General features: G+C 53.1%; 7 protein-coding genes across 7 annotated transcripts; 4 read left to right on the top strand and 3 right to left on the bottom strand.

The window, feature by feature from the left end:
- Nucleotides 1-1,063: 1,063 nt before the first annotated feature.
- On the top strand, nucleotides 1,064-1,603 carry A1O1_08546 (uncharacterized protein; the record flags this gene model as incomplete). The annotated part of the gene is made up of 1 exon (XM_007729406.1): nucleotides 1,064-1,603. One exon carries the CDS (start codon nucleotides 1,064-1,066, stop codon nucleotides 1,601-1,603), a length of 540 nt encoding a protein of 179 aa, XP_007727596.1.
- A 587-nt stretch (nucleotides 1,604-2,190) lies between these two features.
- Nucleotides 2,191-3,358, bottom strand: A1O1_08545 (HUS1 checkpoint protein; the record flags this gene model as incomplete). Its single annotated transcript, XM_007729405.1, has 3 exons — nucleotides 2,191-2,217; nucleotides 2,272-3,257; nucleotides 3,316-3,358. 3 exons carry the CDS (start codon nucleotides 3,356-3,358, stop codon nucleotides 2,191-2,193), a joined length of 1,056 nt encoding a protein of 351 aa, XP_007727595.1.
- An 864-nt stretch (nucleotides 3,359-4,222) lies between these two features.
- A1O1_08544 (uncharacterized protein) lies at nucleotides 4,223-7,453 on the top strand (the record flags this gene model as incomplete). The annotated part of the gene is made up of 1 exon (XM_007729404.1): nucleotides 4,223-7,453. The coding sequence occupies one exon, from the start codon at nucleotides 4,223-4,225 to the stop codon at nucleotides 7,451-7,453; it is 3,231 nt and encodes a 1,076-aa protein (XP_007727594.1).
- Nucleotides 7,454-8,351: 898 nt separating this feature from the next.
- A1O1_08543 (uncharacterized protein) lies at nucleotides 8,352-9,674 on the top strand (the record flags this gene model as incomplete). The annotated part of the gene is made up of 1 exon (XM_007729403.1): nucleotides 8,352-9,674. The coding sequence occupies one exon, from the start codon at nucleotides 8,352-8,354 to the stop codon at nucleotides 9,672-9,674; it is 1,323 nt and encodes a 440-aa protein (XP_007727593.1).
- A 480-nt stretch (nucleotides 9,675-10,154) lies between these two features.
- Nucleotides 10,155-10,406, bottom strand: A1O1_08542 (uncharacterized protein; the record flags this gene model as incomplete). The annotated part of the gene is made up of 2 exons (XM_007729402.1): nucleotides 10,155-10,189; nucleotides 10,247-10,406. 2 exons carry the CDS (start codon nucleotides 10,404-10,406, stop codon nucleotides 10,155-10,157), a joined length of 195 nt encoding a protein of 64 aa, XP_007727592.1.
- A 111-nt stretch (nucleotides 10,407-10,517) lies between these two features.
- A1O1_08541 (eukaryotic peptide chain release factor subunit 1) lies at nucleotides 10,518-11,882 on the bottom strand (the record flags this gene model as incomplete). The annotated part of the gene is made up of 2 exons (XM_007729401.1): nucleotides 10,518-11,701; nucleotides 11,762-11,882. The coding sequence occupies 2 exons, from the start codon at nucleotides 11,880-11,882 to the stop codon at nucleotides 10,518-10,520; spliced, it is 1,305 nt and encodes a 434-aa protein (XP_007727591.1).
- Nucleotides 11,883-12,796: 914 nt separating this feature from the next.
- On the top strand, nucleotides 12,797-14,803 carry A1O1_08540 (uncharacterized protein; the record flags this gene model as incomplete). The annotated part of the gene is made up of 1 exon (XM_007729400.1): nucleotides 12,797-14,803. The coding sequence occupies one exon, from the start codon at nucleotides 12,797-12,799 to the stop codon at nucleotides 14,801-14,803; it is 2,007 nt and encodes a 668-aa protein (XP_007727590.1).
- Between the last annotated feature and the right edge of the window lie 1,126 nt (nucleotides 14,804-15,929).

Raw genomic sequence — 15,929 nt, 5'->3', positions numbered from 1 at the left:
CTGGTGGATGCAACGGTCCCCAAGAAATCGGGATGATTAACAGCGATGGTTTTTCATGGTCGAGAAAGAGCAGTCAAGGAGGTAAACAAGAAACCAGCCGAATGAGCAACATTGAATTAAGAAATATATGATCCGTCGTCGGAAAAGGTCTCCGCTGCAGGAGGCGCCCGACAAAGTCCCTAGTCCAGCGGCAGCTCCGTCTAGCTTGGGGCAGGGTCCAGGCTAGGAAAAACACATCCGCCCCGGAACTGGATGCCTAGGGCGCCCCAGGACCGGGTCAGTCTAGGCGGCTCTCGGGCACTGGTGATTGGACTTAGCGGCTCAATCATGCCTATAAAGTAACTAGGAGGCACCACAGACAAGTCCCTGCGTACCGGATCCTGAACCGCCCTCTAGCCATGGAACACATCTACCACTGCACAGTACCCTTTTATCTTTTGACTCTGCCCGGGTGGGATGGTCGATCCACAAGCCTCCTCATACGAAGAAGATGATCAGGATCTGCGATGTCCGTGGGCGTCCGAGAGTGACTGTGGCACACGCAACGACAATGGAAATGTAATCGAGCAGTCTCTTTTTGGCAGAGCCCTGTCTCGCTGTGCTCGTAAGCCTGTCCGATCTGCAATGAGTGCAGGAGAAGGGCCCAAAAATAGTCACCCTGTTCCAGAACTGCTGCGTTGTCAAAGGAGAGTCAGTTTTGTGGTCCAGCCATGGCGGATCGATGCCTGGTGATTGCTGATGGTGCGGTGCTTCCAGGCAGACTGTGTACACACTCCGGAGTCTGTACTTCACTCTGGGGTGGCGATAGGCACTCGCCTTTTTTCTCAAGCGGACGACTGCAAGTGGGGAGGTTTCACGTGATGACTATCGATAAGAAGATGCGTTGATTTCTGGTCTCCCGACATGACACTCAACTTCCCTTCTTCAGAACCTAACGAACCATACTGCTTCAAGCCCCCAGTCTCTACCTGTCGTACGTACCTGTTCAGGCATCTACATTGCCCAGCAAATATCGCACTTGTCTCTGGCCACTCCTCCTACCACAGCGTCGGTTCCATCCGAAATGTCAGCCAATGTTGGGCTTTCTACGCCCCGCGGCTCGGGGACGTCTGGTTACGTCCAAAGAAATCTCTCACTCCTAAAGCCTCGTGACGCCGGCGTCGGTGTGCCTTATAGCCTGGACCCTTCCGCACGACCACCTAAGTCACGAAAGCCAGATCAGGATATCCTCAACCATGACCGGTTAAGGGAGATCGAAGTCAAAGTACTAGAACTTCGGGAAAAGCTTGAAGACGAAGAGGTTGATGAGGAAAAGATTGAAGACGAGTGTGACAAGTTGCGCGAGACTTTGACTTCAGAGATGGGCCGCAAGAGGGATCAAGGGGGGAGGGCGCGGAGAGTTGACGGAAAGGGATTGAAGAGTTATCAAGTGCACGAGTTGGCAGAAGCAAAAGAGCGAGAAAGCGAACGGCTTCGGAAGGCTTTAGGATTGAAGCCTGATGAGGCTCGGGAAGGTGGTGAACATCCCATGGCAAGGCAGGAGAAACGAAGACGAGAACGCGAAGAGCTACAGGACAAAGACGAAGATGTGGAAAGGAGCTAGGATGCTGCCAACCTGTCGAATTCCGAATTTCTTTAGATTCGACTCACTTGTCTGTTTCCGGAATTGGATGTCACCTCACGCTGGTTGCGTGGGCCAAAACCTCTTCAGTTATGGCATCAGCAGCCTTTTCGCGACGCAGAGCAAAACAAGTCCATGACCGGGGCTTGACTTTGACCGCTTCAAAGAAGCAAGTGTCAAGGTCATGGACCGAATTGAACAGCGACAAGAAGAAAGAACGGACCGGTCGATCATCCGGATCGGGCCACAGAAGTCACGCTGACAGCCTTCTCTCCGGAGTGGTCCAAACCACCATTTCCCTGATTGGCATTGCCATATGCGGCCGAATCTTGCAGCCTGCCCGATCATCTGGCTAATTAATTCCGGATCGCCTACCGAAACACTCGAACTCTCGGTTGCTGAACGGCCATCCAGGGCCAGTCAGTCCCTTGCCACCCTGCGAGCTGTCCCATTCCAGCTGAAAAGGACACCAGATTACTTGAACGATGGGATTCTCGTCTTCCCTAGTGGCGCTAGATTAACGTGGCGTTACGATAGTGCTCATCCCAAGGGGTCTGCTCAGAGAGCGTTTAGACGGAGAATGAGCTGATATAGTACTGTAATACCAATGTCAATATCGCTCTCTTGAATAGTCGGACATTTGAGCTCACCGTAAGACATGACTCGTCCTCACTCCCATTCTCATCATTGGGCAAGTACACATACAACACCAAGCCGCCCTCATTGATGAAGCATGCAATCACCTTGGCACTGACCCTACCCACGCTCAGTACCCTTGACCAGTCTTTGGCATCGATCCTGACCTTGGACCAGCCCGCTTCATTCTCCCCATCCGGCCCGCCCAGCTCTTTCATTCTGGTGCTGGGATGGTCTCTCACCCCTTGCGATCCATCGGGAAAATGAGCAGGGTCGAGTTCCGGGTTAACAAGGCCAATCCACCGGCTGGTTATGTTGAGGGCGTCTGTGCGGACGGATATCTTTAGTGAGCCATGCATGTTTGCACTGAGTTCCAGGCGGGGATTGGCGCTTGAAGAACCCTTCGTAGTTGCCACAGCAAGTTTAGTGAAGCGGTCAGATATAGTCTTGATTTGTGCCAAAGGTGGCAGACAGATGTTTACATCCGGCTCCTGGGTTCGCGGCTGGTGGATCCTTTCCACGACCTCCATCGAGAGTACTTTCACCGGTATGTCTTGAGTGATGATAGTCTCCCTTTCCCTTGGGCCTCCTTCAACGAAGGTTGCATCGAGCATATCATCGTTGAAATCGAACTCGCCAGGTGCGCCGCCTGCACGTTTCATGGACGGGGCTGCAACCAGACTGTTGCCACTGCTCAATGAATTGATGACGATCGTTAACGACAGCATAGGCACATTGTCCTTTTTGGTTAGGCGGATCTGTGCCGACGTTGAGCCATGTGCGGACTTGAGGGCTCTGGACAGGGCCTGGATAGGCACCTCGAGGTTGATTGTGTTCTTTGGCGAGGCTGATTGAAGTACATACGTCTCGAAGACGGTCTCGGGCTTCAGGACGGACCACACCTGGCTGCCTTTATCAGGGATGATTGTAAATTGAACATCGTCATCGTTTAGACGACACCAGGCGATCTGCCCAAGTGAAGCCAAAGAGGCGCAGAATTCTGGGAGGCATCAGCATGCGATTGGCCAATGTTGTAGTCAAGGATGGATTGTGCTCACTGGCGAAGAGGTTCACATTCTTGATCTGGCTCTTGAAGCGCATTGCATTATGAGATGTAGACGGTGGGCCGCAATGAGATGGAATGTAGAGACTGTGACAGCGACATCAAGGTCAACCAGAAGTACGTTAGATACCTACCGGGCGGCAAGCGGCGCAGGCGGGACCACAAACACGGACACACCAGGTGGTAGGTAGTACACAACAGACCGAGACAAGAGACCCCCCTCTGTGCCCCCTCCTTCAGCCTTTTACGTACCTACCACAACACGCTCAACACACAACACACAACATACTGCACGCGAGACCGCGTCTCTCCACAACACTCTGGAACTAAAGTACTGGAGACCAACAATTGAACTATTCCCAAAGCGCAGTATTCGCGTCATCCAGCAACGCGCCAACATCAGCCAGGGGCTGTTCGAACACCACTCACCACCGGCCAGTGGAGGGTTCACCTCGCGTATCTACCACTACTATTTGTTCCATGCCCCTGGGCGGATTGATGCCCTGAATTTTCCTGATTCTGGACACGGCAACAGGCGAATCCTGAGAACCACAGGAACCACAGGAACCTCTGCGGGAGGCAAATCCAGCAAGCACCTTCGGAGACTGCGCCTTTGCACGCAAGCTCTCCAGTCCTCGTATCCTTCTGACCATGGCCTCTCCTTTCTAGAGGTCCGCTATGACTTCCTCTCCCTCGTATACCTAGGTGCCGTCTATCCCTCGCTCGCACCTCGACCTCACACTAGATCCAATGGCCTCGCCGCTTTGACCGGCTTGGTTGTCCTATATATGCTCCTCCAGTTGCAGCATGCTCCATCTGTCGGTCTCAGTTGGGCGGGATTTTATGAAGGAGAAAGAGCTTGTCCTGGCAACATAGTTGCAAGTCTGGAAAGGGAAGCAAGAATGGCTGTCTCGACGCCGACCCGACCACATTTTCCTCGCTTCCATCTGCCGATTGATTCCCGCTCTCCCTCTCGCTCCCCTCGCCGTAAACCCCAGTTTGCCATCAAAGAGCTTGACCCTCTACTTGGAAATCTGTCTCCAGATTCGACGCTGAAGGCCCTTCAGGCTACTGAACTCATACCCGGCGGCTCTGCACAAGATGCCTTAACTTCCAGCATCCGGGATGCCACGCCTGCGGAAAGAGAAACTGGCATAAGGGCTGCTTTCGTGGCACAAAAGATTCGAGGCTGGCGGACCGAGTTATCGCAATGGAGCTGGCCGGGGAGACGAGAACGTACTCTGGGACTAGGGTTCATTGCCCCCCGGGCAGCCCGTGAGACGGACAGCGAGTATCGAGGATTTCTTCCTGTGGCTCTGGCGGAGCAATACGATGCGAGGCTTGAGGAGATTAGGGATGACCTCGATAGCCTGGGAATTGAAGATATCAAGGAACACGTACTCGAAGCTCATGTCCCATCAACCTCTTCGCCGGCATCGCCAGACCACAGCGCTGTCCGCGCGAGCTATGGCAGGATGCGAGACTTCACTGCCTTGATTACGGCTACCGTGATCCAAGCACTGCCGGACCTTGCCAAGTTAAATGTTCTGCTTGATACTTGGGAGATACGCTTGAGGGTGCTGAGAAGTCTCCCAGCATTCCTTACGACTATGGAGTCTACACAACGTGAGATTGAGGAAGCCTTTAAGGAGATCAGACAGTCAGCATCTGCACGAGACTTCGTAGCCACATCTTTCGAGAACTGGAAATTGGCGTTGGGTGGTCGAGTTTCCGACATGGGACGGTGGGTGGACCGGTTTCTTGACATGCTTGAAGGGCATGAGGATTCATTACCGCAAACCTGGATCGACAAGCTGGAGAAGACTGAACTCGACTACGCTGCTTGGGTCGTCGAAGCTCAAAACATGGTCCTGCAGAACGAATTAGCTGCAAAGACGGATAGCAAGAGCTCCGTGACTCAAGAAACCTCAATTGAATTGAGGACCGGAGAGCTCAGCCCAGGACGAGTTGTGCGCGAGGAGCCGACTGCGTTCCAGCCGGGAGGATTGGAGTTGCCGTCCGACTCCAATCTCAAGCGCACAAAGTCGCAGTCGAGTGTCGTAGCTGAGGAGGAATCCCACCGGGAGAGCAAACCTTCCCTCAAGCTTGACATGTCCAGTCACAGGGGCCACAAAAGAGAAATGTCCAAAGTATCGGTCGCAGATTCTACATTTTCCACCTTTTCCGACATATCAAACGCCGAAATTATGGATGCCCGAACCACGAGCGTGCTCCCGAGTCCCAAAGTCAGTGTTGTGGACAATCCTTTCCGTACGAGTCGAGACGAGCTCACCTGGTTCGGCGACTCTTCCACTGCCCAGCATCAGATGACATCGAGGCCGCCCGTCTTGCAGAGGGCATCGACAGCGTCGATAGAAGTCATTCCAAAAGATCAACTGAGAGAAGTCATGTTACGGCGTACTGTCAGCTGGGATATGCTCTCTCGAATCCCCTCGAGTCCTGAGAGCACACCGACCAAGGCATTGAAACAGTTGACCGGTTCTGAATCGCCAGAGGCGAAGAAGCCAATCGCTGAACTTGAAGCATCATACCCCGCTCAGTACTCTCCAGTTCGATCAGTCGACACGAGTCCGCTGGCTACGCCCTCACTGCAGGTGGAGCCATTGCACATCTCGAACAGAGATCACCACAGGAGTGCGTCGGTTCTGCCGTCTGTGCCACGAAGATCAAGCAAGAGAAATACCACGAACCGCTCTAGTCTATCTTCTCGCAAACCAGTTTCTAGCCAAGTTATGGGCCTGAAAGAGGACAATCAAGAGAGTCCGCGTCAGAAGCTTTCCACGGCTCCGTCACAAGCTTCGTTCCCAGGACCGCCAAGACGCGGCGAATCTTTGGACGAGAAGATACAAGACATACTCACGACGCTTCCAAATAAAATCCAGCTGACAAAGGATGGGGAATCATCAAGCTCTGTGCAGCCCTCCATATCATCCACGCGCTCTTCAACTCCAGCTCCTTCCCTGACATTATCAGCGGTGATGGCAGACTCATCCGGCCGTAAAAGCAACGCCACTGATCCGGAGATTAGTCTATACCATTTGACCCGCACCGGCCAAGCTCGTGACGCCCCTCCGATGAAACTGTTTGTCCGGACTGTTGGAGACGGCCATCGCGTCATGGTACGCGTGGGCGGAGGATGGGCCGATTTGGGAGAATATCTGAAAGAATATAGCCTTCACCATGGGACTCGGGCCACCGTTGATGGTCGGTTGGAAGTTGCGAGTTTCCCTGGCAGCGGTCAGAAGGATTCCGCGACCACAGCGGGTGGTAACGGAGTGTCAGGACCTTACGGTCGTCGAAAAGCGGTCTCGCCCTCAACGACCCAGACAGCTTTCGGTACAACAGCATCGCCCGAACTGGTCAATTCCAAGAGACGGACATCACTGTCTAGGCCTCGGTCTCCCGAGGCCGGTCGGAAAACCCCTAAGAACGATGGAACATGGACGCCACCACCTGTACCACCCATTCCGCCATCTTATACTACTCCATCTCCGACACTTACGACCGCCACGCAGTTTGACAAGGATGCCGTCGCCACCAGTGTTGTGGAACAAGACAGAAATCCGCCCACGGTCCATTCGCGGCATTCCTCGGGCGCTGCTCGGTGGCCATCGAATATGCGGTCTATCTCTATCAGCAGCTCTGGCGTGACTACGACCACAGTTGTTACACCTCCAGTTACAACCTCCAGTTACACTCCACTAGGTGCTGCGGGTCCGAAAATGAATGCACGACGAGCAGCTACCTTTGGCGCGACCACGACTCCCGGTAACGAGGCTTGGGTTGAGGGTATGGTTGGCAAGGCCCGAGCTGTGAGCGGGGCCAGCCCGGCTTCAATACGAAGCCCAACAACGACTACCACCACCACCACTACCACCTCAATTTCTTCATCCACGCCAACGACTCGCCGTGTTTCGTATTTTGGATCAAGTCCGAGTTCAAATTCGAGTCCCTTGACCGTCTCCTCAAGTCCCAGCACTGGATCTGTGGCGAGCGATGCAAAGAGCCACCGGTCTAGTTTGTCTATAAGGTCGAAGACGCGCATGAGCTTGAGCGACATGAGTGGAATCAAGAGAGTTTTTCTGCGGAAGAAGTCAGACCATGTAAGATAGCATGTTTGTTCACTCTGGTGTCCAATCAAATGGACATGACAAGGATTTGCAACCCAAGTCGGTGCACAGTACATAACTTTGCCCAACGCTGCCCGACTGATGCGAAAGTGTCGCCTGGAAGATCAGTACATACTCGGAGCATCATGCCGGACATTATAATCGGTACCAAAGGTCACACAGTTGCCTAGGTCGGTGTGAGCCTTGCAGATCCCAATGGCCCGCGGTGGCACATGATTGGCGGGTTACTGTTGATTGCAGCGGCGTGCTTTGATCCAAAGTACTGGAGGGTGATGCGAAATGATAAGGCGCAGTGTCTGGAATCTGTGCCTCTGAAGGAAAAGGAATAGTATTCATAATGCACGGGTCAGAATTGTATTACTATCATCATCTCCATTGCTCTTCTGCAGTTGAGGCCTAAGCCCACGCCACCACGACATCACGAACATGCAGAGTATCCCCAATGGTACACTATAGACCTGTAAGACAGACTGTCATGTGGTGGTGTGAGATTCGTCTCTTCGATAGCCCACGAGACTGTCCACGAACGTCATGTTGTGCGATTCGGAGTCGGCCCCTAGAATTGATATGCAGTGCTTCACGAGGCTGTAGAACTGCCATAGTTAGTCGTATACTGTACAGTAGCGTATTGCTCCCACTGCCGTGCAGTGCGGAGAATCAAGCGCAGCGCTGCAGTGTCCATCCATGAAAAATTGGGGAAGCAAACCAAATATTAAATATCGATGTTGCGGACTCTACTACTACAGACATCAATACCTACCTAGGTACTATACCACCGTTGTTATACGCAAAACTTCTCCTCAGTGTGGTGTTGGATCCATCTCTTCTTCCATCGCACTCGGTACATCTCCCGCCCCCCAAAGGCCTCCTCCTCCCAAGCATGACGGAAGATGGGCCCCCTCTGAACGTCGCATACCTAGGGCCTGAAGCCTCCTTCTCGCACCAAGCAGCCATTGAAGTCTTCACACCACCACCACCACCACCACCGTCGTCTTTCCAAAGTCCCAGCTGCTATTCCTCGCAGTCCACCACTGCTCCTCCTAGCCGACCGGTAACACTGCATCCTCTACCTTCCTTCTCGGCGATTTTCGCGGCGATCCAAGATGCAAACTCAAACCATGGCTCCGCGCAGAGCAAAGAGCAAGGCCAGCCGCAGATATCCTACGACTACGCCGTGGTCCCTATAGAGAACAGCACCAACGGCTCGGTCGTGCAGGTGCTTGACTTGCTTGCTCAGTGTGGGCTTGACTCGGGGACCACCAGGTCCGACTCTGATTCTGACTCTGCGGCCGCAGTCCCAGTCCTGTATCCCGACCTGGAAGTCTGCGCGGAGTACTACCTCCCTGTCCACCATTGCTTGTTTGTTGCTCCGTCCCGGTTGTCGGTAGATGCCACGAATGACAAGAACAAGAACAACGACAGCAATGACAGTAACAAGAGCAACAGCACTACTACAACCAACAAGGCGATGCAAGACCCAAAAACAGCCATTCGCATACTCTACACCCATCCGCAGGTATGGGGCCAATGCGGACGGTTCCTGGGCACACATTTCCCGCCGAACGTGGTGGAACGCATTGATATGGGCAGCACCTCGGCCGCGGCGCAGCTCGTGGCGCGTGAAGCCACTTCGACGAAGGTGAACGGCGAGTCTGGGCTCAGTGCGGCCATTGCATCGCAGCTGGCTGGCCAGAAGCACAATCTGGTCTGTCTGGCCGAGAACATCGAGGACGAACCAGGCTCGAACACGACGAGGTTTTTCGTGATGCGGAATCGACAGCGCGGACAAGACCAGCAAAGTCTCTTCGAAGGGGACAGTCACTTTGCAAGTGGACAGTCAAGTCACTCACAGACGGAGCCTCTCGAGAAGAAGAAGAAGACCAGGTATTATAAATCACTAATCACCTTCACCATCGACCACACACGACCTGGAAGTCTGGCCGACGCTCTGGCCGTGTTCAAGCAATACTCGTATAACTTGACGAGCATCGACACGCGGCCGAGTCGCAAGCGGAACTGGCAGTATGTCTTCTTCGTCGAGTGTGAGGAAGCTTTCGATGCGGTCGGAGATCGAAGAGACGACGACAAGGAAAAGAAACTAAGGAGTATGCTTCAGGATTTGCGGAAGTTCACTGAAAGCTTGAGATATCTCGGCAGATTTGAGGATCAGCTACGAAGCGGCGTTGCACACGTGCAACCTTGATCTAGCGCAAATTCTCCAAGTAAAAGATTGGCTTATTTGAATAACGACACATGAGTGTGGCCGCCGTGACGGGTCTAGGCTACCGGTTGAAGAAGACACTCTGATGCTATGTCCCCCGCGGAAAAATTGTCCCTTGATGTCCAGGTGACAAAGAAAAGAAAAGGGTGCTTGATAAAGGAGTGACTGGCTCAATGAGCATTGAGAGAACAAAAAGACACTGCTTGCCAGGCTTCATGGGCGGCCTCTTGAGCGGCTAGTCTGAGGATCCTCATTCCTAGCAGTAGCCCGCATCATGATGGAAGGACCGTCTCAACGAACGACCTTTGACGGCTTTTGACTGCCATCCAAACTGACGAAACTTTTGGTGGTTGGGCTTACATCAGCTCCGGCGCCGACGATTCGGGCCATCTCTTCTGCAAGTAAACGCGTTGAGAGCGCCGAGAGATGGATCGGTGGCTGGAGCTGATCGCCGTCTCCAACTCAGATCATGGCCATGTTGCGAAGATTGGATCGGCCTGCAACGAGCAGATTAGAACGGAACACCGTGGGAGGAGAACCCCGTCCTGACTCACCATGGACCAGACCGAGGTCTTGCCTTGCCGGCGGCGTCATTACTCGCTCGACGCCTGGAAGAGCACCAGCACCATTGCTAGCGCCGAACGTGTCGAACGGCTTGAGACGTGGCTTGCTCGGACCCTCAAGGAATTCTGTCCCGTGCCGTGGCTGGGACATGTTGGCGTCGCGAGGACGCTCCGAGCTGGGAACTGCCGTCAAGCTGCCTGAGAGGGACTGCTGGCTGCCTGGGGACGGCTCCTGGCGCTCGTTTGCGGGTTCGTTGAATTGTCAATCATCGTAGAATTCGTCTTCGTCATCAACGTCAGCCAACTGTTCGAAGTTGACCTTGTATCGCAGAATAGCTCCGATACCACCAAACCCCTTCACGAACTGGTTGCCTTCGCTGGAGCGGTCCGAAACAAATTCAAGGGTGGCACCGAAATCCTTGTATTTTTCGGCAAGCCATTCGAGGAACGAGGTCTGTTCAATCACTTCCATCTCTTGGCCAGTCTCCTTGTCCATGAATTGTTCACGATCGGCCTCTTGAGCTTTTGTGGTGTGCAGAATCCTCTCCGTACCATCTGAAGCCTTCAGAACCCAGCGAGTCACGTCCAGATTTTCGTAGACGATGAGGGTCTCGACCGCGCCAAGCTCAAGCGCCTTGAGCGTGTCCTCTACACCGTAGCAGACTCGACCACTGTCTTGACTGATTTCTTCAAAGTATTTGCCGATGAGCTTCTTTTCTTGAATGAACTTGACATTGCTCAGAGTTTCGGCAGACAGGTCGATGGCCTGGTTGAAGCCGTTCTCACCTCCATAGGACACGTCGACGACCTTGATGACCTTGGCTTGAAGACGGGAGTCGAACATGTCGGACTGGGCCAAATCGGTCTTGAAGTCGGCGGAACCGGCCAGAATCAGGCCGGCAACGTTGACCTTGTCGTTGGTGATGAAGTTCTGCACAGCCAACTCGGCGACTTTACGCACATAATTGTGACGCTTCTCTTCTCTCAGGCGTGCGAAACGCAGAGCAGATTGACCACCACGACCGTGCTTCTTCGGCAAATCCACAGAGAACTTATGGATGACTTCTCTTGTGTTGCCACTCAAGGTTCCAAACAAGGCACCGTTTCCATCCATGATGATGAAACCGAATTTCTGGTCGGACTCGAGGAGTTCGCTCAGGGCCTCTGTGTGAAACTTGTTATCGCAAAGGTACAAGGAGGTATTGATGGGCTTGAACGGCTCAAAGTCAATGTTGATCTTCCTCTCTTTTCCTTCCGAGGTGATGATTTCACCGCAGTAGACAACCAGGCCGTTCGGAGGCACTTTGTTGTAAAGCTTCAGTCGCTGTTGGGTCGAAGTAATGGCTGACAGGACGGACAAACGGTTGACTCGAGACTTGATATTGGAAGCAGTACCGAATTCTTCAGCCAACATCTTCGCAGCTCGAGAAATCTGATCCTTGGGCGCTAGACACATTTGTTAGTCCACCACATACAGCTTCAAACGACCAGCGGGTCAGCACTCACGAATGATGAGGGAAATCATGGATGTTCCATTGCCTCGAGCGGCCTCGAGACGTTTGATGAGCTTCTTGACCTTCCAGATCTCGATGTTTTTTTCTGCTTCATTCTGTTGCGGAGCGCTCATTTTGGCGGAGAAGTGGCCGACCAGAGGCGGCCTGCTCACGGCTGAAAAGTCTGGAAAAACACAAGAACAGGCAGAGGAATAGGGTGGTGGAGGAAAGGAGGAGGGAGGTAGGAAATTTCCGTCGGGTATGAGGCTGAGGTGACGTTGGAAAGGCGAAAGGAGTTGAGTGAGGTTCGTGGAGGTCGCCCAGTGGATGGAATCCGCTGTTGGTGGGCTGCGGTGCGCTGCAGTGCAGTGGTGGAATTTATTATTGCGGGTGAGACTGCAGTCAGTTAATAGGCGCAAGACTGCCTGTGGTAGTTGTGTGTTGTGTGTGTGCGCGGGTGGGTGTTGGGCACCTACGTAGTGTGGCGCGGCGGCGTTGCAGGCTGAAGGACATGATTATTGTGATGCTTGACAATAATTTAATAATCTTACAAAACTTCACCGGGTATTTGATCACGTGCCTGGATATTTACCGTCAGACTCTGTTTTGTGACGTGCAGTGCAAGGCTCCGGGATGATGGGTGCAGGGGTCGGTTCTCCCTGTCAGACGAAACTACTTTTTCCTTATCAGAACCCATCGAATCTTCCCCGCCACAATCTGCAATTCACCTCGTCGCGCCTATGGCATGCATGCGTGGTAACATCAGGGTTTGGCATGGATGTACCCTGGCTATCGTCGGTTACTACTCTGTAGCATGACATTCTCGACAGAGTCGGATCGTGACCCTGGCTCGATCTTCTTCTGCTGTTGGAAAATTCATTCATCGTCCTGACTGCTGGTCGCTATTTGCTGTGTTTGCGTCTCACATTCCTCGATTTCTGCACCTCTGCACACTATGTCTTGAGACCCCTAGTTGACGATCCTTGAAGCTTTTGTTGTTGTGGAACTGGTATCTTGACAGACTTTCCAAGTTGCAATCCGGCCCAGCATGAGCCAGCGGAATAGACATGCTCTCCCGACGAGCTGGGACGCGTACGAACATGGACGTGCATCTTCCTTCAATTCCCTTGATTCCGTCCCTGAGAACGAACAACACCAGGGTCCCTTTTCCTCCTCGCCGAACCCACAGCAGATGCAAGGTCGCAACGCAGACGGTGAAAGCCCTTCCGGATTAAGGCGGACATCTTCCATAGGCAGAAAATTCGATAGTCTCCGGTTTATGGGCGGGCCGAATAGCATTGACAACTTTGCGAAGTCGCTTCAAAGAGCTGCTGGGTTTCGAGAGATAACACCTGTGCGGAAGTACTCCGTCAGTCTTCCGGGCGATGAGGAAGAAGCCGGCGCGGACGGTGCCGAGCAAAGCTCTCCAGAACAGGGTCGATCGCTCCTGAGAGAACAGTTGAACGCTTATCATATGCAGAATGGGAGTGAGGATGCCCTACAAAATGAACAACCCGAGACGGAAGAGGCGACGGAGGAGTCCCAACTGCTTCCGCAGGAGCAGCAGCGAGCCCACAAGCCCAATACAGACTCAATAGGATCCGGTCCATTGCTTGCCAGCCAACTGGGAACGAGTTATGGAAGTATCTCTTCCAGGCTCACACCCGCTGTAAGGCAACGAGCGTCCATCCTCATTGCCGAGCAAGAAGAAGCCAACCGACGAGCAAGGGAGCATCCGGAAGACTTCAAGGACGAACCGCATCGAGAGCTTGAACAAGACATCCTTCCGGACGGCGAGGTCATCACTCGCACAGTCGGCGAATCCACCGTTCCAATGACAGTCTTCAACTCCATCAATGTCCTGATTGGTGTAGGTATCTTGGCCCTTCCACTTGGTCTCAAATATTCCGGTTGGGTCATTGGCCTCGTTCTTCTCGCTTTGGCTGCCGTAACCACCGCTTACACAGCTAAGCTTCTGGCAAAATGTCTAGACACAAACGTCGCCTCGACCACGTATGGAGACATCGCGTTTCTTGCGTTTGACACCTGGGGTCGAAATTCCGTCGAGGCACTTTTCATTCTGGAGCTTACCGCCGCCAATGTGGCGCTGATCATTTTGTTTGCTGATAGCATGAACTCGCTTCTGCCGGGGGTAGGCGTCAATGAGTGGAAGGCTCTGATCGCATTAGGCCTGATTCCGTTGAACTATGTACCCTTCCGGACTCTCAGCATCACCAGTGTGATTGGGATCTTCTGCTGTTTTGGGATCATCATCATCGTCTTTGCCGATGGCCTGATCAAACCCCATAGCCCAGGGTCCTTGCGAGAGATAGCCAAAACATATGCCTTCCCCGAACATTGGAAGACGCTGCCTCTCAGTCTAGGTCTGTTCATGGCACCTTGGGGCGGCCACAGCGTGTTTCCGGCCATCTACAAGGACATGCGGCATCCGCAAAAATACGGTCGTGCCGTCAGATACACTTATATCTTCACCTACGGCCTGGATTTCTCCATGGCGGTTCTCGGCTATCTGATGTTCGGCGACAAGGTACGCGACGAGATCACATCCAACATCCTCCGGGACACTTCCTATCCGCACGCTCTGTCGGTTCTACTGGTGGTGCTGATCTGCATCATCCCCGTCACCAAGATCCCACTTTCGAATCGACCCATCATGGACACACTGAACAAGAAGTTCCACATTGATTTGCGCGAAATGGACCCCAAGGCGCGGCTCTACAGTGAGAAAAGTTGGAAACATCGCGCCGGGCGTGGTGCAGTCGCCATTCTCGTCAACTTTGTCTCGCTCGGCATTGCCATCGGCTTTCCCGACTTCGACAGCATCATGGCCCTCATGGGCTCGGCGTTTTGTTTCACCATCTGCATCATCTTGCCCGTCAGCTTCTACTTGAAGATCTTCAGCTCCGAGGACAAGCAGATCAGTCTGATGGAACGCATCCTTGACTGGACACTGGTCGTCATCAGCAGTGTTCTGGCTGTCATAGGGACAGTGTTTGCCATCTTGCCAAAGGAGAAGATTGGTCTTTCGGGTTGATTGCGCCAGATTAGCAAGCGTGAACTGTCTGTGGGATACTTTGGGAGGGGTAGATGGAGTTGGTCAACCCCAGCGCACCCGTTATTTGCGGTGATTTTGGGAGGGTCTGTACGCGCTTCTAAGAGCGGAGGACCACAACGGTGGCATATAATACATCTTGAGACGATACAGGCGCTTGGTGGTCGTCTGTTCAGAAGACAGGAAGAGATCAGAACCCCGTCTTCAGCTAATACATATCTGCCCGGTGATGACGTATATATTGTACATTTGATGACCAAATGATGAACATCCTAGACCACATACCTTTGTCTCGTCTCTCCTCTCTTCATCTTGACCAAGCCGTTCCAGGCAAGACTCCGGCAGAATTGTCCCTGAGACACTCCCCTTCCTCAGTATTTCTGGACAAGGGACTGTCCATTTCCACGCAAGCGTAACATGTCTGTCTCCCTCGGTGGAGGGGTCCCCAGGTATATTGCTCTCCTCCACCGGAGTTTGCAACACTCATGCTCAAGCTGACTTCTCGCAAGCAAGCATGGAGGATATTGGTGAGCGCCACAGTTGGGAGGGATGCTGGGAAGGGAGATCCGTCGCGGTTGAAGCCTCTCACGTGACACACAAGGCTGCGAAAATAGGGGATAAGGACCTCTTTTTTCGCAGGGCGCCTTTCGGAGCAGATCTTGTACAGACTCTTCGGTATGGTCTGTTTAAGATTCGGACTAGCTGGCGCATGATCCCAAGGCCTCTATATGCAGCATCCAGCAAGGGAGAGAGGGAGGAGGCAGAAGTTTAAGCCTACAAGTTATCATGTCAATGCTAGGTAAATAAATGCCCATCGACAGCAAGAGTCCACCGGTTTCCTGCCCTCTGCCTGGCGGCCCGCAGGAAGATGATGGATGACACGCCTATTGAACGCCTGAATTTTATCCATTGCGGAGGACATCGCCATGGAGAATCGCTATAGTTCAGGTTCTAGATCGGGGGTAACGACTGTAGGGTATTCGCAAATAGCAGCCAGACTTCAGGGTCCAGCCGAAGCAAGAACCGCGACATTCCACCCCAACCAAGACTCCCGTTTCCGTTCCATGTGATGCATCATGTTCTACGACTTTTTTCTTTTTCCAAACAC

Source organism: Capronia coronata, assembly GCF_000585585.1.
Source record: "Capronia coronata CBS 617.96 chromosome Unknown acBCG-supercont1.8, whole genome shotgun sequence".
NCBI lineage: Eukaryota > Fungi > Ascomycota > Eurotiomycetes > Chaetothyriales > Herpotrichiellaceae > Capronia > Capronia coronata.
Note: the sequence above shows the minus strand (reverse complement) of the source record. Positions and strands in the feature narration are given on the sequence as shown.